This window comes from Desmodus rotundus, chromosome 9, assembly GCF_022682495.2.
Source record: "Desmodus rotundus isolate HL8 chromosome 9, HLdesRot8A.1, whole genome shotgun sequence".
Taxonomy (NCBI): Eukaryota; Metazoa; Chordata; class Mammalia; order Chiroptera; family Phyllostomidae; genus Desmodus; species Desmodus rotundus.
The window spans coordinates 47,466,647-47,492,895 of record NC_071395.1 but is presented as its reverse complement, the minus strand read 5'-3'; the positions used below and the strand labels follow the sequence as shown (position 1 = coordinate 47,492,895).

Below are 26,249 nucleotides of genomic sequence, written 5' to 3'. Positions count from 1 at the left end.
CCAACCAACTGAGCTACATCATCTAGGGCTCAGCAACTTTTCTATGGTTAGTATTTTCATGATTTGCTCTGCATACTTTTTACAAGAAATCCATAGTCAAGGAAATTTGAACATCTAATAAACTTATGAGAAGATGTGCGTCCTCACTGAAAATCGGGGATATATTAAAAGTAATACAATCAAGAAATACAATTTTTCTCCAGGAAACTGAGAAAAATGTGAAGTTTTATCACTCACAATGTTGGTGACGTATTTGGGGAAGTGAACACTCTCATTCACAGGTGGCAATCTTTGCAGGGTATTTTGGGACTATCTATTAAAGCAAAAAATGTGTACACTTTAGTTCATCTTTTAGACATCTCGACTGTGTGAGAGAAGGAAGAAGGCAGGGGGAAGAGGTGAGTGATCCAGGCCTTCTGACAGGTCGATGGTGCGGGTGAGGGAAGGGGAGGCGTGGCAACCAGGCTCCTCATTTTCCCCACTGAATGTGGCTTAAAGCCTTTCACTCTTTCTGCAGTGTCCATGAAATGTGTAAAAAATAAAGCCAACTGGCTCTGGCTGGTGCGGCTCAGCTGGCTGGAGCATCATCCCGTACCAAAAGGTTTCAGGTTTGATTCCTGGTCAGGACACATACCTGGGTGGCAGGATCAGTCTCCCATCTGGGCGCCTTTGATTCCCCATCTGGGCGCATGTGATCCCCGGGCCAGGTGTGTACAAGAGGCAATCAATTGATGATTCTCTCTAGCGCTCTCTCTCTCTCTCTCTCTCTCTCTCTCTCTCTCTCTCTCTCTTTCCTTCAAGGTAATTTTAAAGTGTCCTCGGGTGAAGATGTTTTAAAAAATGCTTAGGATGACATGCCAACTGAGCCTTTGTATGCATAGAAATGGCTGTTATTCTTAATCCAAAGATTCATTAGATAAACATCTCTGCAAAGATAAAGAACAAAGATAGATCATTCCTCTGGAAATCCTTAACTGAGTAATCTTAACTCTTGTTCGCATTGGTGCTGATAACAGAAGCTTACTAATTGGAATATCTAATCATACATCATCCTGACGAATCATTCAAGAGTGACCTGTCTGTTCTGTGGTGACTGAGACGGCAAAAGTAACACCTGCTTTGGCTGTCTAACCAGGGGCATGTCTGGTGACAGTCTTCCACGCTTGTAAAATTTAAATGTGACTCAGACAAAGACACTGCTAAGAACCAGCACAGGCAGGGATCGTCCGAGCATCACTGCCGGAGCACCGCCCCCGAGTCCTCCTTCTTGCTTGGACTTTAAGGATTGGATCTCCAACACTTCACTCACTGTGCAGAAACGTATAAGAGTGACTGTAAGGCTGGACACTACCAGGTGACCAAAATATCCATGAGCTGGGGCCCATCTCTGATGTTGGATTGTCCTTCATATAGTAAAAATTTCCTTCTATTTAAGACTAAATAACCCAACCCCTCCTCTTTTTGCTATGAGATCACTATGTTTGTGTCCTGCAAATCCACAACAGAAAAAGTGAGTCTCGGCGGAGGAAGGGAGCTGACTGCAGTACACCTTGCACCACATGGACTGCAAATGGAACAAAGGTCTTAGATATAAAGGAGGGTCCCCTGGGCAATTCAGCACCCACTATAGGGTCTTCTCTTTGATCTGAAACTGGTTCTGCCGAGGACCTTGACCAAAGCCACTTGAACTTCTTGGTTCCTCAGGCTATAGATGAGCGGGTTGAGTGTGGGGGTGATGAGACTGTAGAAGAGGGAGACCACGTTGTCTTGCTGTGGGCTGTGGTACGTTCCTGGCACCATGTACATGAACACGGCTGCCCCATAGAAAAGCCCCACGACTGTGATGTGCGAGGAGCAGGTGGTGAAGGCCTTGTGTCGGGCCTCAGATGAGCGCATGCGGACAACAGCTCCCAACACCTGGCTGTAAGAGGCAGCGATGAGGGACAGGGGAAGCAGCAAGATCAGCACTCCCGAGATGGACAGCGCCAACTCATGGGCAGAAGTGTCTGCACACGAGAGCTTCAGCAGAGCTGGCAGCTCACAGAAGAAGTGGCCCACAGCATGGGAGGCACAGTAGGGGAAGTGCAGAGCGACAGAGGTCTGGATGGAGGCCACAAGCACACCTGACATCCAGGAGGTGCCCACCATGAGCAGGCACACCTGACGTCTCATGAGCACAGGATAATGGAGGGGGTGGCACACAGCAACATAGCGGTCATAAGACATAAGGGACAGCAGAACGCCCTCAGCGACACCCAACAGCATCAGGGAAAACATCTGAGCTGCACAGCCCCCAAAAGAGATGGAACTCTCCCCCTGGAGGAAGTCAACCGCCATCTTGGGGATGGTGATGAGTGGGAAGCCAACGTCCAACAGGGAGAGTTGGCTGAGCAGAAAGTACATGGGTGTGTGGAGCCGGGAGTTTGTCTGGATCAGGAAGAACAGGATGGCATTGCCCAGAAGGCCCACAGTGAATATGGTGACCACAAGGGAAAATAGGACCATATGTGGCCCTGAGTGGCTGAAGAGCCCCATGAGAGTGAAGTCCAAGGTCATTGATTGATTTGATTCCCCCATCCTCTGGGAGGCATTATTCATCTGCGGAAAGAACTGAATATTTGGCAAGAAGTCTCAGTGGGGAGTAGTTTCACCTTATGTACCAACTGCAATCGTTTGACAGGGGCTGCTGGAGTCTCCTGGGAGGGATGATGAGCACATTCAGTTGCAGCAGGAAACAAAGCACCGTGATTGATTCGTGATGCCTGATCTAGTCAGGAGATGGAAAACAGCAAAATGGTGCCCTGCTATTCCCCTTTCTTTGTAAAATTCTTGCCTTCACCCTCCAGGCAAGCACTATTCATTAGCACTTGCAGTTAAACTGTGTGTCCCCAAGCCACAGAGTGCAAATCAGCCCCAGTGGAATATTGGAATACACATTGTTCCAGATACCCCGGGGACAAAGTGGAAGGAGGATTCTGAATAGACTAGAATATGAAGTAGGGAGACTGTCAAATGATGGGGGTGATGAAGATGGATCCAATATTAAAACCATGAGGAAATTCTCATTTCCAAATTTGCCAAATTGGGGGGCAATGTCTGGAAAGAGTCATAGGTGGGATGATATTTAGGATGTGGACTCAAGGCATCTACACAGTAAAAAGGCACACGAGTGACAGAGGTTGGAACCGGATGGTCTGGAATGGTGGATGGCAAGTTTTCCAGAATATCAGACGTCATCTTGAGGCTTAATTTCATAGGGTAGGAGTGGAGAGCATTATGCTCATGTATTAAGTGCTCAGTAAAATCCTGCTGAATGAATGCAGTGGACAAAGGAGATGAAGGATCAGGATGGACCGCCTGTGCCTAACTAAGAACACTTATATGTGACCTTCTTACCTTCAACATCACCTTGAAGATAGCCCTGGAGTATTATTTACACACATCATCTTCAACTTCTGACAACTTCTGAGCCAAAGTGGTGTCTGCTGCCACCATCAATGGGGAAGAACAGAGATGTGTACAGGTAAGTATAGAGAAGCCCACATTTTAAGACCAGGAGGATTCGACCTTGCATAGACCTTGAACAGCTTTGCTTTACCAGATGTCCAAAGGAAGTGGGCTGCTCAGAGACCAGGAAGAGTCAGTGTTGGGTCGGTGTCTACTCAATGCCTGCACTGAATGGTGTGGCTCGGTTGGTCAGAGCATCATCCCATAACAGAAGTGTTGTGGGTTTGACCCCTGTCTGGGCTTGTACAATCCCAGGTCCGGGCACATACGGGAGGCAACCAACCATGAATCTCTCACGCTGATGTTTCTATCTCTCCTTTCTTTTCTCTCTAAAAACAATGAAAACAAATGTCCTTGGGTAAGGTTAAAAAAAGAAAAAGACCCTCTGGTGCCCAAACCATTGATTTTACTTAGTTTGGCTGTCTTTCATCTTTTCTGACTTGGTTCCTTCTAATCATGAAACTTGGTCAAGGGTCTTTCCCTTGTCTAACTGCTGACTGTCCCCTTCACTCTGTCTCTCTCTCTCTCTCTGTTTCACTGATGTCGATGTTGCACTAAAGTCAGCCCTTTAAATCACTGCCTATTCTGATCTTTCATCACACAAAAGCTTGTTATTATCCCATCCCCAACCATTCATTCAATGAATATTAATTCAGTTCCTCCTAAGTGCCAATCCCTGAAGGAGCCATAAGCTACACAGTGGTGAAAAAGATGGACAAAGCCTCTGCTCTCATGAGACACAAGAAACAAAGAAACAAGTAAGGCATATACTTTTTCATAGAAATAGACGTGAAATATAAGCAGAGTGATCTTTTAGGAACTTGCTAGTTCCTAAACATGATGTGGTTGAGGGCAGCAGCTCTGGACAGAAGAGAGCTGCCCTCAAAAGCTACCTGTTAATAAGAAGGAGGGAGAAGATCCAACTGCCTGTTTCTAGCTGTGGGTGGAAACTAGACAGGCCAATTATGGTTGAATGGAGAGCTTTATGAGGTAGTGTCTGTCTTATTCGATCCATGATGTATGAACTGGAGGTACAAAGACCTCTTAGCACCACCCTCAAAGAGCTTAGAGTTTGACAGGAGGTGCAAGTAGGTAAGCAAACCACGTTAGGACAGTGTATATTATGCTGGGGGTTCCCAGGGGCTCATGCCCAACTCTGCCTGGAGGGTGTCAGAAAATGCTTTGCAGAAGGGGGGACCTTTGCGGTGAGTTGTGAAAGTCAGGTAGGGTTATTTTCTAGGTGTGTAGAGAAAGAAAGGTCATTCCAAGGAGAAGGAACATGGTGTGTGTAGATTGTATGGCATATAATGAAGAGAACACACTCTGGGCTCAGAGCAAGATTTGAATGTCAATTCAGCTTCATCATATCTTTGGGACTTTGTGACCTTGGGCAGGTTATTTAACCTTTCTGGAGCTCAGTTTCCTCATCTGTCTATTGGGATAAATGAGACCTTCTTCATAGGAGCAACTACAAGCATTAAATGAGACAACGAATTAAAAAGTTTAGCACAATGAGAACTGTGTGGCAATTTCTTAAGTTCACAACTATTATTCACACCGTAGAAGAAATGTAAACATTAGAAAAGATCAGGTGGGTGACTTCTGAAACATTTTCACATGGCTGGACAATGAATGTATGCTGGGTGCTTAGCTCAGTGTCTGGAATTTAATAAGATTGCTCAATACATATTAGCTTTTTTGTTGACATTATTCAACACTATAACTCTTGCCCAGTAGTATGGCAAAAATTTATTAATTTAAGTTCATTCTCAGTAATGTTCTTCTACACGACAATCCCCCTGTTACTAGTTTAACTCAGTGGGTCTCACCTAGAGGTGCTTTTGTCCTTTTCCCTGCCCAGGAGACATTTACAATCTCTGGAGACACTCTTGGTTGTCACAGTTGGAGGTGTTACTGACATCTCATGAGTAGAGGCCAGGGATGCGCTGAACACCCTACGATGTGCGAGACGGCCACAGAGAATTATATGTCACAAATTTCAATAGCACCAAGGCTGAGAAACCTGTCCACTGAAATCCCACACCTTCCTCTGACCTTACCTGGAGGCTTCTGGAAGGTCTTGAGTCCACTGATGTGGTTGTTCAGTGTCATGTCCCATACATACCTAGAATTAATTGTGAAATTGAATTTCCAGACACATTTAAGAGGAAATATAAGTAAAACTAGTCCAAACCTAAATCCCTGGACAATTGCATTGTCTCCACATCTCTGTATAGAAAGCTTGTTCTTTAATCTTTATCTTTTGGGGCCAACTCATAGCCAAATAGTCCCACTGGACCTTGTCAAAGGATTTCCAAGTGGACAATGTACTCGGTTCTTTTGATCTCTATCTCCACCTGCCCCCCCATTTAAAGGGAAGAAAAGAGAGCTGATTTCTATTAAGCATTTACTACATACTGGGCACCAGGCTAAGATCAGAGAATGGCTGACGGGTTTCAGTTGATGGGTTTCTCAACCTTGGCACCATTGACATTTTGGGTGAGATAATTCCAAGTATTTTACAGGCACTTTTTTCACTTGATTCTTACCAGTAGGTGTTATTATCTGTCTTGTATGGGAGATGGAACAGAGACGGAAAGAAGTGTAGTCACTGACTATACTGGATTAAATGAATAGTGTTGTCCCGGTTTCGCATCAACTTGGTACCAGTGACTGTGACCTTATTTGGAAGAGGGTCTTTGCCGATGTGATTAGTTAAGGATCTTGAAATGAAATTATCCTGGATTTAGGATTTAGCCCTAAATCCTGTGACCAGTGTCCTGATGCAAAGAGGAGAAGCCACACATAGAAACAGAGAAGACGGTCACGTGAAGACAGAGGTGGAGACTAAAGTCACCCAGCTGTGAGTCAGGGAACACCAGGGACTTCCAGAGCCACCAGGCATGGAGTCTTCAGACAGGTTCTCCCTCGGAGCCTCCAGAATGCATTGACTTTGTTCACACCTTGATCTCGGACTTCTGGCCTCCAGAACAAGGAGAGAATAAATTTCTATTTTTTTTAAGCCACCAAGTTTGTGGTGTTTTGTTACAGCAGCCACAGGAAACTCATACATTAAGCCGAGATCACCCAGGAAACAAGTGGTAGGATCAATTTTTAGACAAAAGCTGGTACAACCTCAGAGTTCCTGCATTTCCCTTCATATCTTACTTTCCAACTAAAGATAATGGATTATTCAGGTACTGCTTCTCCAAGTAAACCTTTGGCTTTCCTGCCCCAATCACATGATGTTTACCTCTTCGATTGGATCACTGTCTTACTGCCTGGCCTGGGGCAGAAGCCACCTCACCAGTTAAGGGATCCAGGGTTCTCTTGGATGTTCTTGCCCCATGTTCCCTCTGGTCACTCACCCAGTTCTGGCATGGTGGTCATCTCAGCTGATTGGCCAATGGCCACTCAGTCTCCGCCTTGAAAAATACCATGCAGGTCAACTCTGGTTTACCTCCAAGGAGTGTCGACTGCTCTGGAACATGATGTGAACTCACCACCACCAACTGGTACTTCAGATCCTCTGCCTCTGCAGACTATACAGCATCTCTCCAATGTCTTACCCATAAAGGCCCCCCTCCTTCCTTCACACACTCAGGGCTGGGTTTCCCTGACCTCACCTTCCTTTCCAGAATTACCAGGTGGTGGAAATGGTGAATCCACAGAGCAGAACATCCCCCGCCTCCCCTCCCCACCACCAGATTTTGGGGTCCCTGTAAATAGCTTCTCCAACAGGACTGTGACCCATCTTGTCATGGTTTGCCTTGGGCTTTCCACATATTCTTCCTTCAGGACATTTTAGGTAAAAGACAGTTCCCTCCACTAAACCCACCTCCCCAGTCAGGCAGGCAGGGCTAGACAGAGACAAGTCTTGGCCTAGAGTTTGTTCTCTTCTTGTCCTAAACCAGCCCCTCCACACCTTGGGTTGAAGAACCCCTCCAGCCAGTTTTTTGAGTTGACTTTCAAAACCCTTCCTTTTCTTGTTTTCCTCTTTGCTGCCTGCATTTCAGACCTGATGCCTTTTGCTTGAAAATGAAAGACGAGAGAAGAGGCATTGGGCCAATAAAACCCTCACAGCATCTCTCACCTATGATGGAGCGAGCATGAGCCCTTTCTCCATCAGACATAGAAAGGCCACAGAAAGGTTTTGATTTCTTTTAAATTCAAAAGAAAAAAAAAGGAGTCTATCCAATCTGGAGTACATGTCTTTATGCCAACAACAAGCTATAAAATATAATTTTAATGTTATTTGTTTATGGAGGAAGAAGTCCATAGAAGCAGAAGTGCCTGTGACCCATTCAAGATCCTCTGCCGGCCCTCCTTTGCCTCTCTTGACGAATTGGTAATCAAATGAGTGACTTGAGAGCCCAATTCACAAACCACTTCTGCTTTTATCGTCTATTCGACCCTCCCTTCCAACCACATAGCACACCAGGTGCACAGCAAGCACTCCATAAGCACTTTCTGAATGAATAAAACTGTGAGGAAAATACTTAGCGTAATGGCGTGTCTTAGGTGATGAAGGGATTGACTGTCAGAGCTGCACCCATTCCGACCAGTTCCAAGTCACGTGTTCCCCCTCCTCTGATGGTCCCCCGGGGGCCTGGTGCTTTCAGCTCTGGCCCTCCAGGCTAACCTGATCTTATCTCTGAAGCTGCATCAGGGTGGCCGTGTTTTAGACCATCCCTAGCAGACCGCTGAAGGGGTCTCTGGGCTGTGCCAGGGAGTGTGTCCTAAGTCCAATCTCTCAGCAATGATCTTCCCAGCTCGGCAGCTTCTGTGCCAGTTCAAGTCTGGACTTTAAAACAGATGACTTCCCCTGGCACGCTCAGGCTCCTGGCAGTGCTGATCAGCTGAGATAAAACAAATGGTTAGATGCCCACCTGCAAGCTGGGCAGGATTAAGAACAATGTACTATCACTCTCCCTCCAAATGCCTGCATATAGTCAAACTCAGTGTATTTATGAAAATGCATTCTAAAACCATCAGTTCCTGGGGCTTTCTTGCTATCAATACCTTCCCTCTAATCATGCCCAGGACCCAGACACCCCCACAAGCAGAGGGGTACCAGACTCTCACCTCCGTTTGCCAGTGTCTGAGAGAACTCCCCTTGACACCCACACACACTTCAATTCTTGTCCTGGGACATCTTGTTAGAGCCTGCCTGGAATCCAGCACCTTCAGAGAATGAATCTTGCCTTGGTCTGTGGGGTGACTGACAAAATTGCCTGAGGATAGAGACTCTGGGATACAGTGTTGCATCAGAAAGCTCCTTTTTATCTCCCCACCCTTTATTTTTTGTCAGAGAGAAAATGAACAACCATGGGAGCTAGGGCCCTTGGGACTGGAATTATCCCGGGACATACAGTTTTCAAATCGCAGTTCCAGGAAAGTGGAAAGCACCGCGGTGGATAATGGAACTTTCCACAGAATCTAAATTCAAACAATTGTGTCAGGTCATTCAGAAGTCCTTCTCTCACCCTGGCCAAGTGGGTCAGCTGGTTGGAGCCCTGTCCTGTACACCAAAAGGTTGTGGGCTCAATCCCCATTCCGGGCGTATCTGGGAGGCAAGCGACGGGTGTTTCTCTCTCACGTCAGTGTTGCCATGTTTCTCTCTCTCTCCTCCTTTATCTCTCTCTAGAATCCATGACTATATCCTCGGGTGAAGATTCTTTAAAAAGTCCTTTATCCTCTTCTGGGAAAAGGGGACGTGAGGGGTTTTTTTTTTTAGCATGGACACACGTGCACAACAGAAAATAACGTTACTGATTTTCAGAGACTCTCTTCTGAGTGAAAAATCACCAAAACTAGCCCAGCCTCCTTAGTCTACTTATTTGGAGTAATGCCTTCTCAAATCCATATTCTTTTTTCTTTTCTGAACAGATTTGATTACGCAAGGGCATGGGGCTCAGTCCTTCTTGGCTGCTGCCTCCCTCAAGGCTGCAAGGACATTGCCCAGCTCCTCTCTCTTCCTCTTGGACCGGATGTGTGTCCCCACGCTTTTCTTGATGAACTTCAGGGCCCTCGTGTCCTTGGAGACCTTGAGCAGCCCCATGGCGCACTGCTCGTAGGGGGCAAAGCCACACACCACTCGGATCATGTCCCGCATGAACTTGGTGTGCTTGGTGAGGCGCCCGCGGCAGCAGTGGCTCAGCTTGCTCACGTTCTTTGTCACTTTGTGGCCCTTGTTGAGGCCCATGGCCATGGGGTAGCGGAGAGCCATGGCTGCTGTTCCTCCATGGCAGCCGTGGCGGAAGGGTCAAATCCATGTTCTCTGAAGCTGCTCACAGAACTCACGTATGCTTCAGAAAAGCATTGAAGGCATCAGTGCCCACGAGGACCTTGGCAAGGTCACTGAAGAAATGGAAAGGGTCTCGGTGTGTGTCTCTGGATGGCATATTGTCAAACGAAACAGACAGGGGGAAGCCCAGGCCCCTGGCATTGAAGGGTGTGAGTCACAGCCCTGCCAGACACGATTTTCTGCCCAAGGTTGTAAACACACACCTTCCCCCTAGACTGCCTCCAGCACACGGCACATCTAAGTGCTGACCAGCTTAGCCTTCGATTTGTAAAACACGCAACACCTGTGAAGCCCAATACAGCAGGACGCTTGTGTATAAGAGTCAATACTCTCTGCGGTTTCAGACATCTGCTGGGGGTCTTGGAACATATCCCCCTGGATAGGAGGGCACTGCTGTATTTGTTTTTATGGTTCCATGAACCCGCCCATGCCTCATGGGTGAGGACACCAAGTCAGGGAGAGAGACAGAGAGAGCTGTCCATCTCTCTGTCTGGGAAAGGGAAAGTTTCCTTTCAAGGGCTGGGGGAGAATAACTGCAAGGTGGAGACAGCTCAAAGCAGAGCTGGCTGCTGCCTGGGCTGAAGGCAGGTGCGCGCTGGAGGACTGCGCAGAAAGTCAAGACCGCCGGGCCCAAACCTGCACCCAGACCACAGGCAGCAGGTGAGACAAGGGGTTGGGCAAGGAAGACCTTTAATGCACTTCGACAGGCTGGAGTCTGATGTGATGCTCTGACCCTGGGAGGCGGTTGTGGGGGAGGCTCCTCTGACCCCATGAGCTTCCATACCCAACAGCAAAGGAACCTCAGCTAAGCTTGTAAACTATTTTAATTTTCAACATAAATCATACTTCAACCTAGCATCCCACTGGAGACCAGGCGGGAGATCATTGTGGGGGATGGTTTTCTCCTCTAATCTGTCAGAGAGAGACCCAGCACCAGACAATTTAACGTTGGGAGCTGACTAATCTGACCTTACTGAGGAGTGCTGTAAGATGTGACCAGACGCACTGCCAGGGGCAGCTGCAGGGGGTTCAGAACAGGATGAATGAGTGAGATTTTTTTTCTTAAAGATTTTATTTATTTATTTTTAGAGAGACTGGAAAGGAGGGAGGAAGAGAGGGAGAGATACATTGACCTGTTCCCTCTCATGCTCCCCAACCAGGGAACTGGCCTGCAACCCAGGCATGTGCCCCGACCAGAAATCTAACTGGAGACCTTTCCTCAATCCATGGAGCCACACCAGCCAGGGCTGTATGAGTGACTTTCATGAAAACACGTTCTAAGTGTACCTGGGACGTTTTTTCATTGAGGTGTAACTGACGTGTAGCATCGCGTTAGTTTCAAGCGTCCAGCGGGACTCAGTATTTGCACATATTGCGAAGTGCTCACCACGGCAAGTGTAGCGCAGTTAGCACGGGTCACTACGCAGTCACAGAAGTTTTTCTGTACACTACATCCCGTGACTTGCTTATTTTATAGCTGAACCTGGACTTGTTTAAGCAGGCATGGCAAGGCCCACTCACCTGGAAATTACTGCCATCGAGGAGGGTTTTACTCCAGATGCAGGAGGCCAGGCGTGCCCTGCGAGCCACGTGGGGAAGCCCCAGGATCGGGCTGGAGCAGAGGGAGCGGGAGGAAGGAATGGGTGTGGGAGGGTGAACAGGCTTAGGGTTGGCCAACTTGAATAATTTTGGCAGGCTCTGGGGCAATTGTTCCTAGTCCTGTACAATCTGGGCCTGGGGTGACTCAGGCAGGTGGATAATGGCCTGATGTGTGAGGGCCCATCAGAGAGGTGGTTGGGGGTAAGGGCTGCTTTGCGTATGAAGGGCGTGCTCGGGGCGAGTTGTCGGCTTTCCTCCAGAGCTCGGTCTGTGTCTCCAGAACCCACAATAGGTGCCGAAACATCAAGAAATGAAGTCACGACTAGTGCAGAATGCCAGCGCAGATTCCATAACTGCGCACTGTGACGCAAGGGGGAGGAGGCACATCGACCGCAGCTTTAACGCCGTGGAGATGAAGCTGCAAATCCGCCATAGCTCCGCGCCCACCTGCAGGTTACACGCGTGCATCCTGGATGTTTTCTTTGTTCGTTAATAAATTTAGCTAATCCTATACATAGAACTTGGCGTGTTCTTTAGGTCTTGATTTTTATTTCCCCAACTCCTCCAAGTGGCCAGACAGTGAGTCTGGGTGTATGGAGTCTCTGTCTTTACCTTCGACCTTCCTCAAACAATTTCTCCCCCGGACGGTGGAAAAACAATTTATGGGAATTAGTTAGAAGACCCTATTAGCCAATATCGGACAGACAAAGATTCCGAACTGGTAGTCATGTAAAAGCCAACGGTGCTGTGTAAAAACCAGACAACATGACTACTGCGCCGGCCTCTGAAACAGATCCCCAGAAAACGCTGTTCGGTGCAAAGACCTCAAGCAGGCCATCCGAACTGAAAAGTTAGTCTGTTTTTACATTTGATCACAAAAAGGAAAAGAGGGTAATAAAAGCCCCTTATCCTATTAGTATATATACTAATGTGTATATATAGAGTTGTATATCCCAATTATCCATATATATTGTATACATAATGCTTAGCAGTTATATAGCAGTTTAACTTTGCAAAGAATTTTTTATATCCCTTACATTTTTTGCCTTTTATTGTGAAACAGAATGCACATGCAAAAATATATAAATGTATGTGTTTATGGATATTTACTATGTAACTGTGACAGTGAGTAGTCACACAGTGAAGGTCCACACACCTACAATGCAGGCATGACGAGAGGTGTCTGCCAGACCAGGAGCCCATGGTCTCTCTCTCATCACATGGGCTGGTTCTCCGGAGTTTGCTGTCAGCCTGGAGTTCTGAGAGACACTTCCACACTCTGGGTGCACCATCTTCCCTTCACCTCAGCATGTTCACCTACCCAGAAGTTCTCCAAATTCTGTTATTTATTTATGCAATTTATGCAGGTTGCATCCCCTATGCTTGGTTGATTAAATCAGCAGCCAATCACTGGTGATTAACCACATCTTCAACCCCATTCCCCTCCCCAGACGTCATGGGGGTGGGGCTGAAAGTTCCAGCTCTAATCATGCCTGAGTCCTTCTGGTGCCATCCTGAAGCTTCCTCGGGCCCCCAGCCAGCGGTCACCTCCCCAGAGTCCCAAAACACAAAACACTCATCACTCTGGAGAGTCTAAGGATGTTAGGAGCCGAGTGTCAAGAACCAGGGACACAATGAGGGCATCTCACACCTGTCAAAATGGCTATTATAAAAAAAAGAATAAAACAAGAAATGACAAGTGATGTTGAGGGTGTGGACAAAAGGGAGCCCTTGAGCACAATTGGGCTTGTAAATGGATTCAGTTACTACAGAAAACAGTATGGAGTTTCCTCAAAGAATTAAAAGAACTACCATATGATCCAGCAATTCCACTTCTGGGTATTCAAAGAAAACTAATTTGAAAATGAAAGTGTTCATTGCAGCATTATTTACAATAGCCAAGATATGGAAACAACCTAGATGCTCACCAGTGTATGAATGAATAAAGGTGTGGTGCATGTGTACAGTATCACTCAGAAATGAAAAGAATAAAATCTGCCATTTGCAACAACATAGGTGGACCCGAGGGTATTATGCACCGTGAAGTGAGTTCGACAGAGAAAGACAAATACCTTATGATTTTACTTAGATGCAGAATCTAAACACAGCACAACACAAAACAAATGAACAAACTAAACGAAACCGAACTCACAGCTACAGAGAGCAGACTAGCGTTTGCCGGAGGGGAGCGGGTGGAAGGCTGGATGAAATGGGTGAAGGGGATCAGGGGGCACAAAATTCCAGATATGAAATAAATAAGTCATGAGGACATGGTGTAAAATCTGGTGACTACAATTAATAACAATATATTTCACATTTGAAAGTTGCTGAGAAAGTAAATCTTAAAAGTTCTCTACACAAGAAAAGGTTTATATAACTGTGAGTGAAGACAGATCATAACTAGCATTGTTGTGATCATTCTGCAATGCATACACACACGAATCACTACGGTGTACATGTGACATTGATACAATGTTGCACATCAGTTACATTTCCATTAAAAGAAGAACTAGGAACAAAGACCAAGAGCAAATATTTATGTTTTACTACATCACAGGGAGGAATGAATATCCTAATGTCAGACTGCCTGGCTTGGACCTCTAGGACAACGGGAATAGGGTTGAACTTGATTGAGAAGAGAAGTGGGACTCTCCAGTTTGGCCAGAAGACCCTGGACACTTCTGCTGTCCAAGAGAAACCGCTCTGTAAGACCCACTGCAGTTTACCTTTTTCTGGGAAGCCTCCAGCTGCCCGCACCCAGGCCACATCCCTGGACTCCCACTCTGGGCTCCTTCAGCTTCTGCCTTGCTCTCTGACCTTCCCTTGACCCCAAGGGGTTGAGGGCATCTGCATCCTGCCCTTGGAGGGTTTTAGTCAGAGGAGGGAAGGTTGGTACTGCCTAAGATGGGAAGGGGGCAGGCAAAGCAGGCAGGAGGGCAAGACTAAGACACAGCCAAAGGAAGAACTGCCCTCCTAGGCTCAGCTTCAGTATCCCTGCTGGCAAGGTGGTCCACCTTCCTTCAGTGGGTGTCCCGCAATCTAGCTCTGACCACAAGGAGGGGTGTGTCTATGCCCGGCTTTGCCTCTCCCAAGACAGAGGGCTTCTTCAGTGCTGGGTGATGGCAGGCTTCTCTTTAGGGTGTCAGATCCCGATGGAGTTCCTTAGCCAGGGCTCAGTGAAGACTTGCTAGATGGATGAAGGAAGAAGGGAGGGAAGGAGAAAAGGGGAGTGGAAGGATGAAAGGAGGAAAGGAAGGGAGGAAAGAAAGACAGAAGGGAGGGAAAGAGGAGGGAGAGAGGGAGGGAGGGAGGAAGTTAGGAAGTTAGGAAGGAAGAGCTCTCAGGGCCCCTGCTGCCCTCTTAGGATGTGGAGGCCCTGGCATCCCACATGCCCACGCTCCTGGGACACACCTGAGGGAACCCACCCCTGGGAAAATGCCTGCAAAGATAAAGCTCGCCCCCCACCCCACTGTTGGCCCCGGCCAGGCTGCAGGCTGGCTCCCCCCAGAGAGCAAGGCAAGTGGTGCTTCTGTTTTTACCATTTTCCAGGAGCAGGTGATGAGAGCTATGGGAGCTGGAAGGGGGAGAACATTTGAATCATGGAGAACTTGGGCAGAGGGAGGCCCTAGCTGAGAAAAGGACGTAGGGATGAGGAGGACAGAGAGGGGAGCCTGCAGCCCCAGTTCCAGCTCCAAGCTGGGTGAACTGGTCTGGGCTCCTGGTCCCACACTGAGAGTCCATCTTGGCTGCCTTCTTCCCCCACAGCAGCCCCAGTTGCCAGGGCCTGTGTCCAGGCAGGGAGTGATCTTTGTATCAGGTTAGGGGAAGGGTCACACTGGGTGTGTCACATGCGTGTGTGTGCTCCTGTGTGTATCACCTGTGTGTGCTTCTGAGTGTGCTGAGGGTGTTTGTGTATGTGTAGTCGTGTGTGCCTGTGGTTGTTTCCTATGGCTACTGTAGCAAAGTACCACAAACCAGGTGGCTTAGAACACCAGAAATGTATCCCCTCCCATCCAAGGTGTCAGCAGGGCCACGCTCCCTCTGAAGGTTCCAGGAGAGGACCCTTCCTTGTTTCTTCCAGCTTCTGGTGGCCCTCAGCTTTCCTTGGTTTGTGACTGTGGCGCATTATGCTGTGCTGGAGGCTCCTACTTTTTCCTAATGTTTAACCCAGTGCTATGTTGTAAGAACCATCCATGTTGCTATGTGAGGTCTGCTTCCCCCACCCCCAATTTGTTTAGGGTTTCATGGTGCACCCCACCACATTTTATTTCTCTACTCCCACAGATAGTGGGTGTCTCTGAGATTGTCCCCAACTCTCTGCCAACACAGATGGTGCTGCAATGAACATTCTTGACTGTGTCCCCTCACTGACCTGTGTGAATGTTTCATTCAGGTGTTTGCGGGACCGAGGGCACGAGTTCCCCTCATTTGGCCGCCAGGCACCCGCCAGGAGGACTAAGGTTCACTCATCTTCGCATCTGGGCCACCCCAGCTCAGCATCCAGCTTTCTAATTTTTGCTTCTCTGACAGGCGTAACTCTGACAAGTTGGTGCCAAGTTGCTGCTTTAAATCGCATTCCTCTAACTGCTCAGGAGTGGCAGCCTGTCTTCATTTCCTATCGACGGCTCCGTTTCCCCTTCTGCACATCACCTGAGCCCGCGCTCTGCCCACTTCCCTCCCAGTTCCAGTCTCTTTCCCCTCGGTCTGCAGACATTCCTCGTAGGGTCTAGGTGTCAGTCTCCTGCTGGTGTTTTTGCAGGGTTATTGAGGTACACATAATCAACAAACACCTGCACATATTTAAGGTGTGCATTTTCACGGGGCTGGACAGACACCTACGTCTGCAACGCCATCGCCACAATCAAGGTGATGAGCATGTCCTTGGCCCCAGAGGTTTCTCGTGTGCCTCTACTTTTTGTGTGGTAACAATACTTAACATAAGACCTCCCTTCTTAACAAGGCTTTTAATTGAGATATATTTGACATATACCCATGTAAATTTAAAGTGTACATCTTAATTTAATACATTTATATATTGCAATATGATTATTATTGTAGCGGTAGCACCTTTGTCAGGTCATGTAACTAGCATTTCTTTTATGTGGTGGGAATAATTAAAACCTAGCCTCTTAGCGAGTCTGATGATTACAATGCAGCCTCGTTGTCTACACTCCTAACAAGCTGTTAAGTGTGCGCGAACATGTCGTTAACTGCAGACTGATGGGGTCCGGCAGGCCTCTAGGACTTCTTTAACGTTGCCAATATGTTCCTGCTCTCTGTCATCTGTTAACGTTGTCCACGGTGCTCTTTGTTAATATGATTTCTAATTTTTTAATTTTTATTTTTAACCCTTATCCAAGGATATATTTATTGAATTTAGAGAGAGAGGAAGGGAAAGACAGACAGAGAGAGAGACAAACAGCGATGTGAGAAACACCCATTGGTTGCCTCCTGTGTGCGCCCCGAACCCACAACCTTTGGTGCAGGGGGCGATGCTCCAACAGAGCCATTCGGCCAGGGAAAGATTCATAATTTTGATGTAATGGAATTAATTATTTTACAGTTTGTGATTTTTCACTTTAAAGAACTCATTTCCTGTTCTTAGGTCACAAAGATCCCACTACACTTTCTTTTATTAGCTATGTTTTCATTTTTCAATTAGGCTATTAATCCATCTTGAACCTCTCTAATTGAAAGTCCAATTTTGTTTTTGTATAGAGAGATGCTCTCCCCTACAGCATCACTGGACAATTTGTCCTTGTCTGATTTATCTGTGGCGTAGCCTTAACCATGTCTGAATGGCTTCATATCTGAAGCGTCCACTGGTCTGCCTGTCCTTGCAATAACCCTACACCCAGCTTCTGGGGAATTCTCAGATTCTCCGAAGGCAGTTTCCACCCCCTCCTCCCACTCTTCATTTCAAGGTTGACTTAGCTATTCATGGCTCATTATCTTTTCATAGAAATGTTAGAATACGTTTACCATCCTTCTCAAACTTGGTTTTTCTGAGAATATTACATTGAATATAGAGATACTGTCTTTCCATTCTGTCCACTTATTTACATCATCTGCCGTGGTTTCTATTAATTAGAGGTTCCCTTGTTCTCTGTGGAGGTCTTGTGGGTACTTATCTAAATTAATTGTAGATACTTGATAGATTTTGTGCTACTTTGGATGGTACCTTGTTTTTTAAAACTTCTTCTTTTTAACTAATTTTAAACTTTAAAAGTTGCAAAACCAATACCAAACATTTTTGTGTGCCCCTCACTCAGCCTCCTCAAATGTCAGCATCTGACAGGACACCAGAACAAAGATCAGAACCGGGAAGTTAACATCGGCATAACGCTGCATAGCAAGCTACAGCTCTTACTAGATTCTCTCTAGTTTTTCCACAATATCTTTTTTCTATTCCACGGCACAATCCATTACATTTAGTTGTTTCAACTTTTCATTATCACTCTGTTCTTGGTATTTCTTAATTTTCTGTTTAGCCCAGAGTTTAGTGAGTAATATGTTACTATGCCGCTGTCAAAGGGTTCCACCCAATACTGAGTTCCGAGTGCATGGGAACTTCCAGGCATCCTCTTCTTATCGAGGCCCAGTTTCGGCGCAGCGTGGTAAGGTACCCGGGTCTTTGGAATAGTGGCTCTTGGAAATTTACCTAGACTTCCTTTATGGCCTCACACAGGTCCTTTTTGGTGAAAGTTCAATGTTCTTACTAGGTTGTTTTTTTTTTGTCTATTTGTTGTTTGTTTTTTTTTAGCATGTGTATTTGGTTTAGCAGATAGGAGTATGTGCATATTTTTGTCTTTGTATATGTTAAATATGCATGTATATGTATATATTAGCTATTTTTATTAATGTATATTTACATTTTGCACAAGTATTAAATAAAATGATGGAATTAAGTCCAAAACAACAGTAATTACCAAAAAGAGACATGTATTAAATGCACCAGTTAAAAGAGAGATAAACCATAGATTGCTACATTTTAAGAGGATCCACTTCTGGTCAATCAGGCCCGTCCTCAACCTTAACCTCCACTGTTTACAGCAGGCGCTGTGAAAGGGCCTTATATTTCTATCTTGTTTAATCCTCATAACAACCTCGTCGCTGAGGGTTATCAGGACCAAGTTCCTTTAAGGGATGAGAAAACTAAGGTTCAAAAAGATTCAGGAACCAACCCAATGTTGTTGCTGAAGCAGTGTTTTAAAACAAAACTTTTTAAAGGAGGTGTTTTTTTTTTAATTTTTAATTTTTGACTTTAGAGAAGGGAGGGAGAAAGAGAGAGAAACATCAATGAGAGAGAAACATTGATTGGCTGCTTTCCGTGATAAGAACCTGCAGCCCATGCACGTGCCCTGACAGGGAATCCAACCGGGATGATGCCCAGCTAACTGAGCCACACTGGCTGGGGCTCAAAAATTTTTAACTCATGTGAATAACATGTAGAGTTTTGTGTGAGAAGAAAATAGCTGCCACTTACTGCTGAAGCCTTGCAGACGGTTCAGGAATATTTAGGCACAGTGATCACAGGATTTGCATTATCCTTTCAAAGGCAAGCTCTAACCAGCACCAGATTTTTCCAATTCAAAAAATTTTATTAAAGATCCCACCATATGGTGCAGCCACTGTGGAAAACAGTATGGAGGCTCCTCAAAAGTTAAAAATGGAACTACTTTATGACCCAGTGATTCCACTTCTGGGTATATCTCTTAAAACCCAAAACACTAATTTGAAAGAATATATGCACCCCACGTTCATTGCACTGTTACTTACAATAACCAAGATTTGGAAGCAACCCAAGTGTCCATCAATAGACGAGTGGATAAAAAAAACCCTGATGCATAATATTACTCGACTATAAAAAAAATGGGTGGACCTAGAGGGTATTATGCTAAGTGAAGTCAGTCAGTCAGAGAAAGACAAATACCATATGATTTCTCTATATGTGGAACCTAAAGAGCAACATAAACAAACAAACAAAACAGAAACAGACTCACAGACACAGAGAACAGACTGACAGCTGCCCGAGTGGAGGGGGCTGGGGGACTGGGTGAGAAAGCTGAGGGATTGAGAAACACAGCTGGCAGTCACAGATAGTCGTGGGGATGTAAGTACAGCATAGAAAATATGGTCAGTAATACTGTAATAACTATGTGTGGAGCCAGGTGGGCCCTGGAAATATCAGGGGGTCACTTTGTAAAGTATATGATTGTCTAACCACTGTGGTGTACACCTGAAACTAATACAAAATAACACTAAATGTAATTGAAAAAATAATTTTTTAATAATTATTTAAAAAATAAAAGATCCCACCATAATAATTTTTTAAAGGACTGAATTGTTGCTTTCTTTTAAATTTTTCATTCCTATTTAGAAAAATGGCTAAAAACAATGAAAAATTCTAAAGTGTGGACTCTGTAACTGCAGAACCAGCTCAAACGGGCCCTGTCCTGTTTCTAACAAGACCCTGGGACCAAAGATTAAACTTTGGATACACCGCTCAGCGTAACCCATGTGAACCCTCAGCTGCTCCTCCCACGGAAACAAAGGACGGGACCCTCACCTGAACCTGTCCTCCCACACTCTTTCAGAGGCGAAGGGTCTGCTGTCCAGGAAGATCTGGTGCTGAAACCCCTTAAATCCTGCCCCCACCCTGGACCTGGGAAACAGACTGGAGCCTTGCCTCCAGTCTCCTTGGCTGAACGCACACACAAAAGCTCTTTCTTTTCTCATGAGCCGGTGCCATAGTCCTGGCTCCTGTGCACGCCGTGCAGCGAGCTCTTGCTCATTAACAACTCCACACAGGTGTGACTGAATAGAGACCCTGAGTTCCTACTACTGGGATTTAAAAATAGTAGTAATTATTATTATTATTATTATTTATTCATTGAACTCTTACTATGTGTCAGGACTTGTGGTAAGCATTTTAAATGCATGATTGTATTTAAACCTCAAGTGGCTCCATGAAGCACAGCCCATTATTATGAACGTCATTTGCAAATAAACTCACCATAACGTGGAGAAGTGAAGGAGCTCCTCAAGGAAGTCCTCCCAGACAAGCTCACTAGAGACCTCAAGTTTCTACCTGCTGAGGTCTTCCCTCTCTCCCATGCCAGCTGTGACCGCCATGCTGGGGCTAAACCACACCTTAGTGTCTGAATTCATCCTTGTCGGCTTCTCCACCTTCTCCCACCTTCAGCTGATGTTCTTCCTGCTGTTCCTGCTGATGTACCTGTTCACGCTGCTGGGGAACCTGCTCATCATGACCACCATCTGGGGTGAGCGCAGCCTCCACACACCCATGTACCTCTTCCTGTGCGCCCTCTCTGTCTCCGAGATCCTCTACACCTTCACCATCATCCCGCGCATGCTGGCCGACCTGCTCTCCACCCACCGCTCCATCGCCTTCGAGGCCTGTGCCAGCCAGATGTTCTTCTCCTTCACATTTGGCTTCACCCACTCCTTCCTGCTCACGGTCATGGGCTATGACCGCTACGTGGCCATCTGCCACCCCCTGCGCTACAACGTGCTCATGAGTCCCCATGGCTGTGCCTGCCTGGTGGCCTGGTCTTGGGCAGGTGGCTTGGTTATGGGGCTGGTGGTGACAACAGCCATTTTCCACCTCACCTTCTGTGGGCCCAATGAGATCCACCATTTTTTTTGCCATGTGCCACCTCTTGTGAAGTTGGCCTGTGGAAATAATGTACCAGATGTGGCCAAGGGTGTGGGCCTGGTGTGCATCATGGCCCTGCTGGGCTGCTGTCTCCTCATCCTCCTCTCCTATGCCTCCATCGTGGCTGCCATCTTGAGGATCCCCTCTGCTGAGGGCCGGCACAGGGCCTTCTCCACATGTGCATCCCACCTCACTGTGGTGGTCGTGCACTATGGCTTCGCCTCTGTGATCTACCTCAAGTCCAAGGGTCCCCAGTCTCTGGAAGGAGACACCCTGATGGGCGTCAGCTACACAGTCCTCACACCCTTCCTCAGCCCCATTATCTTCAGCCTCAGGAACAAGGAGCTGAAGAACGCCATGAAGAAGACCTTCCTCAGCAAGCCCTTTCTACAGAGCTCCCAAAGTGGCTGGTGTCATGGCAGGGGATGTGGTGGGTGAAGACACTTCAGTCTTCCACTTGTAAAATGTGTAAAATTATGCTCCACTGGTGACGATTCTTATATGTGAACTCCCCCTACCTTCACCCATAGCAAGTGCTCTGTAAGCTCTCTCCTTTCCCAGTCTGTCTGACCTCATTTCTCCTGGATTCACTGGGGTCATGACCTTCCCAATATTGACCTTGTGTGACAATATTCCTGTTTCCTGTGCCTGAGAGTGGCCTAGAGGAGGGGATGCCCACATTGTGGTGTTGGGGGACTTGTGTTCATGGCTTATATTGAATGAATGAGTGAGGGATGCTTGCTCTGCCCAAAACAACAGGGACATAAACAGTGACAGTGGTTTGGCGCCTCCTGTGTACCAAGCATCACGTTCTGTGCTACAGACACATCATTCCCTCTCATTATAACTATTGTCTTGAGAAAAGGAAAGCATTTTTATGGTGAAATGATATTTCATTTTAGTTCTTCGTGTTTTTGCAGGAAGGGTGTTTCCTCCTATGAGGGGCCTCTGTTGGCTGAGCTGAATGACAGGCCTCAGGGTGCAAATTACAAAGAGAAAGGGGACCTGGATTTCTCCTTGGGAGAAAAGAGATGTGTAGAGAAATGAGCTGAGGGTATGGGAGAAGAGTGAGAAAGTGGTAGCTGACTTAAGGGAAAGGGAAGGGACAGGAAGAAAAACCCGATTCCTGGCACTGGACCCAGACCCAGTGGCTGGTGAAGACATTAGAGGAAAAAGCAGGGACATGAATATAAGGTTGCCTGTAGAGTGTCTGATACAGATCTCTTTCCCCAACTCCCTTGAAATCCTCAATAAAATGTCATTTCTCTTTCATGTGTTGGGAGTCACGTATGTTGGGCAGGTGCACCTGCAGGCTGGGCCCTACATCAAAAGGGAGTGCTCAGGCAGGTCAGGCAGCCCCTGTGGTCACACCGCATTTAAAGATGAGGAGATGGACACAGTGAGGTTTGGGACTTGCCCAGGGTCATGGAGCCAGTGAGGAGCAGGGATGTAGTATGAAGTCGGCCAAGTGAGTCCTCTTTGGCAACAGGTCTGCAACTTGGGGGCACATCAGAGTCACCAGAGGGGCTGGTTAAGTCACAGGCTGCTGGGTCTCACCCAGAGTGTCTGATTCAGTGGGTCTGGGAGGCGCTCTAGAGTCTGGTACTCTAGCACAGATGCTGCTGGCGGTGGTCTGGGGATGACACAATGGGGACACTGCTCAACAGAATCTATAGCTCAGAATAAAGCTGGATATTTGGACTGGAGACAGAAGTAGCCCCTTTCCCTCCTTCCTTCCTTCCATCCTTCCCTCCTTCCCTCCTTCCCTCCTTCCTTCCTTCTTTGTTAATAGTTATGCTGATAACAGCTTCCATTTTTTTGAGCATTTATCATGGGCTAAGTATGGTCTTTTTAAAATAGCTTTACTGAGCTATAATTCACATACCATATAATCCACCCACTTAAAAAGGTATGTAATCACCACCACAGTCAACTTAGAACATTTTCATTACCTCCAAAAGAAGCCCTACAACCTTTAGCTGTCCTCCCTCTTTCCCCCTTTCCTTCAGCCCTAAGCAACCACTAATCTACTGTCTCTATAGATTTGCACTTTCTGGAGATTTTGTGTAAATGGAATCATTTATCTAACCCTTTGGGTCTTTTATTTAACATAATGTTTTCGAGGTTTATCCATGTCGTGGCCTGTATCAGTACTCTCATTCCTTGTTATGACCGAGTAACATTCCATAGTTTAGATTTACTACATTTTTGTTTATTTATTCACCTGTTGATAGATATTAGGATTATTTCCACCTTTAGCTACCATGAGTGTTGCTACTATAAACATTCTTGTTTTAGTTTTTGCATGGACATACGTTTTCATTTTGGGGCGCATTTCTACCCCCCAGTGGAGTTACTGAGTCCCAGGTAGCTCTATGTTTCATCATTTGAGGAGCTGCTGACTGTTTTCCGCAGTGGCTGCACCGTTTTACACCCCCACCGGCAGTGCGCAGGAGTTCCAGTTCTTCCATTCTCACCGACACTCACTTATCTAACATTTTGATTATAGCTATTCCAGGAGTTCCTTATTGTGGTTCTGATTTGCATTCCCTGATGACTAATGATAATTATGGTCTTAAACGCTTAACACATCCACTATTTTATTTCACAAGGAAGATCAAATTATTAGTTCCATTTCTGAAGATGAGAAAACTGACATATAAAGAGATGAAGTCTGTTAACTTAAGGTCTTATCCCTGAAGTGAAAAAACTAGAATTCTTTAAGTCAGAACTGGGGCTCAGAAGCATACCCAGCGGGGGCCTGTCTGTTCCAAGAAGGGAAAAAGACCTGGATTGGAAAGAAGAGACCAATATTAGCTGGCAGCAATGAAATGAGTCCAGAACTAAAAATACGCCATCCTCAAGTGCTTAGAAAGAAACGAGCAGCGTGAGGGAACTGGGGAGACACATTGTACATCCAACAAAACTGGCTGTGGAGTCTCCTGCTGCAGATGCACTAGTACAGAAAAGAATGTCATCTCAAAACACGAAGTTTTTTGACCTGAAGAAAACTGTGACTCCTTTTAAAGCCAGGCTCCTGGGCTATCTTGGGAAGACCTAACATTGTTAATGAGAAAGATCTGGGGACATTTTTTGCCTCCCGTACAGATTGTGAAGAGTACAGATGGGAAGACTGTCCCTCTTGGAGTTGTCATGTATGAGGGATATGTTTTTTAATTTTTTAAATTGATTCTTAGAGAGAGGAAGGGAGAGAGAGAGAAACATCGATTTGTTTTTCCACTTATTTATGCATTCACTGGTTGATTCTTTTTTAAAAATATGTTTATTGATTTTAGCGGGACAGAGAGAAACATTGATTGACTTCCTCCCATATGCACCCCAATCAGAAATTGAACCCACAACCTAGGCTGTGTCCTGAGCAGGACTCGCATCCCCGACCTTTTGGTGGACGGCGTGGACGATGGAGCCACCCCGACCAGGGCCATCGGTGGATTCCCGTACGTGCCCTGACAAGGGACTGAACCCACAACCTTGGTGTCAGGATGGTGCTCTGACCAACTGCGGTGCCTGTACGACGTGGGTAAGGAGCCAGCAATCTGAAGGATGGCCCCTCTGCTTATAGCCCGAGGCTCCAGTACAAACCTTGTGTGGTCGAGTCAGCGCTTCATCTGCAACTCCATCCCCCAGCCCTCCCCAGCACTTCAGCTCCACTAGCTCCCTGGCTGCTCCTGCAATAAACCAAGTGCACTCTGACCTCAGGAATTTTGTACTTGCTTGTCTTCTGCCCGGAACTCCCTTTCCTTACTCCTACACATCCTTAGGTCTGACCTTAGATGGCACCTCCTCAGGAAAGCCTTCCCCAACTCCCAGGGCTCTTTAGCTGATCAGGGATGGGGAGGCATCTTGAAATATACGGTTGTCCTGGAAAATAGGTAAGAGTCAGACTGTGAATGTGAAAGAACCGACAGCAAAGCTGGCGTCCGGGTGATGTCTGGGAGGCGTCAGCGTGGTTCCCTGCAGTCATCAGAGAACAAACGGGCTGGTTGTAGTTTGGTTGACCGATGTCAGTGTATTCTGGGGTTTAAATAAACCTTCCTTGTGCTCTTTTACTTTAGTTTGAATTCTTGTTTTGTAAATTTAAAACAACCTAAGAAGTTGAACTTAGTGAACAGCTGTCAGAGCGAGATGGGTGAGGCAGGGCTGAGAAAGTGCAGTGTTGTACCCTGTCTTTATTTAACATTGATTTCTTGTTTATCATGGAATTTTTGCATTAATTTTGGCTTTTCAAAATATTGCATTAAATGTGATTTATCTTAATCACTTACCTGAAATTTGGAAGTCAAGGTGTGTGTCTCCCTTGCCTGACCCCAGATTCCTTCACCCCTCCAAAAAACCCTTGCATTTCTTTTCTCTCAAAAGACCAAAAGTAGAAGCCATCTTTACCATCTGGTGATGGAAAATAAGGATAAATGCCAAAAGGTAAACAACCAGGGTTTTGGGGTGCTGGCCCTCCACACCACAGCCCGGCCCCTCTGCTCACTGCTGTCATCCAGGACCCCCAACCTCCAGAGACCCTATCCTCCCTTCCCCTCTGTTACTTAGCTTCCACTTTCTGAAGTACACCCATGCCTGCATTCCTAGGTGTTTGTCATTCCTGGCTAATGGTCCCCTCTGCGCTGCACCCTTTGGTGTCCCAAGGCAGGGCCAGGGCCCAGAGAAGTGATTCAAGGGCCTGGAGAACAGAGAATGGTTGTTGATGGGGAGATCGTCCGGCTATAAGGGATGGCTCCCTGTGCTAGCTGGAACCCCCCTCGGTGTTTCAATGCTAATTGTTGGGGGCAAAGGCCAGCTTGAGAGATGCAATTTACTGCCTTCACCTCTCTTGCTCTACTCTTCTGAAATGTTGACCCCATGCCCTTGCTTGTGGGTGAAAGTTGGGTCCTCCCCCTCAAGGATGTTTCCTTCCTCCTCCCTCTGTCCACCACCCAGCTGTCTCTGTCCAGCAGTCAGACAGATCTTCATGAAGGGAAAATATAAAAAATCACCCCTCTGCTTATAGCCTTAGGCTACAGTACAAACCCCAGTGTGGTCAGGTTTGTGCTTTATCTCCAACTGCATCCCCCAGCCCTCTCCAGCATTCCAGCCCCATTAGTTCTCTGGCTGGGAACTAATGCAATAAATCAAGCATGCTTAGAC

At 46.5% G+C, this 26,249-nt stretch overlaps 3 protein-coding genes and 1 long non-coding RNA gene across 4 annotated transcripts; 1 reads left to right on the top strand and 3 right to left on the bottom strand.

The window, feature by feature from the left end:
* Positions 1-784: 784 nt before the first annotated feature.
* LOC112305038 (olfactory receptor 2Z1-like) lies at positions 785-3,741 on the bottom strand. Its single transcript, XM_045195827.2, has one exon. The coding sequence runs from the start codon at positions 2,596-2,598 to the stop codon at positions 1,615-1,617; it is 984 nt and encodes a 327-aa protein (XP_045051762.2). The 5' UTR covers positions 2,599-3,741; the 3' UTR covers positions 785-1,614.
* Positions 3,742-5,342: 1,601 nt separating this feature from the next.
* On the bottom strand, positions 5,343-6,161 carry LOC123479767 (uncharacterized). Its single transcript, XR_006655512.1, has 3 exons — positions 6,057-6,161; positions 5,568-5,632; positions 5,343-5,462 (listed from the first exon to the last, which is right to left on the bottom strand). It is a non-coding gene; the product is annotated as an uncharacterized lncRNA (long non-coding RNA).
* Positions 6,162-9,421: 3,260 nt separating this feature from the next.
* LOC112305274 (large ribosomal subunit protein eL36-like) lies at positions 9,422-9,736 on the bottom strand. The gene has a single exon (XM_024561006.1). It carries the CDS (start codon positions 9,734-9,736, stop codon positions 9,422-9,424), a length of 315 nt encoding a protein of 104 aa, XP_024416774.1.
* Positions 9,737-19,798: 10,062 nt separating this feature from the next.
* Positions 19,799-25,271, top strand: LOC112305039 (olfactory receptor 10H2-like). The gene has a single exon (XM_045195575.2). It carries the CDS (start codon positions 20,529-20,531, stop codon positions 21,528-21,530), a length of 1,002 nt encoding a protein of 333 aa, XP_045051510.1. The 5' UTR covers positions 19,799-20,528; the 3' UTR covers positions 21,531-25,271.
* The last annotated feature ends 978 nt before the right edge of the window (positions 25,272-26,249 follow it).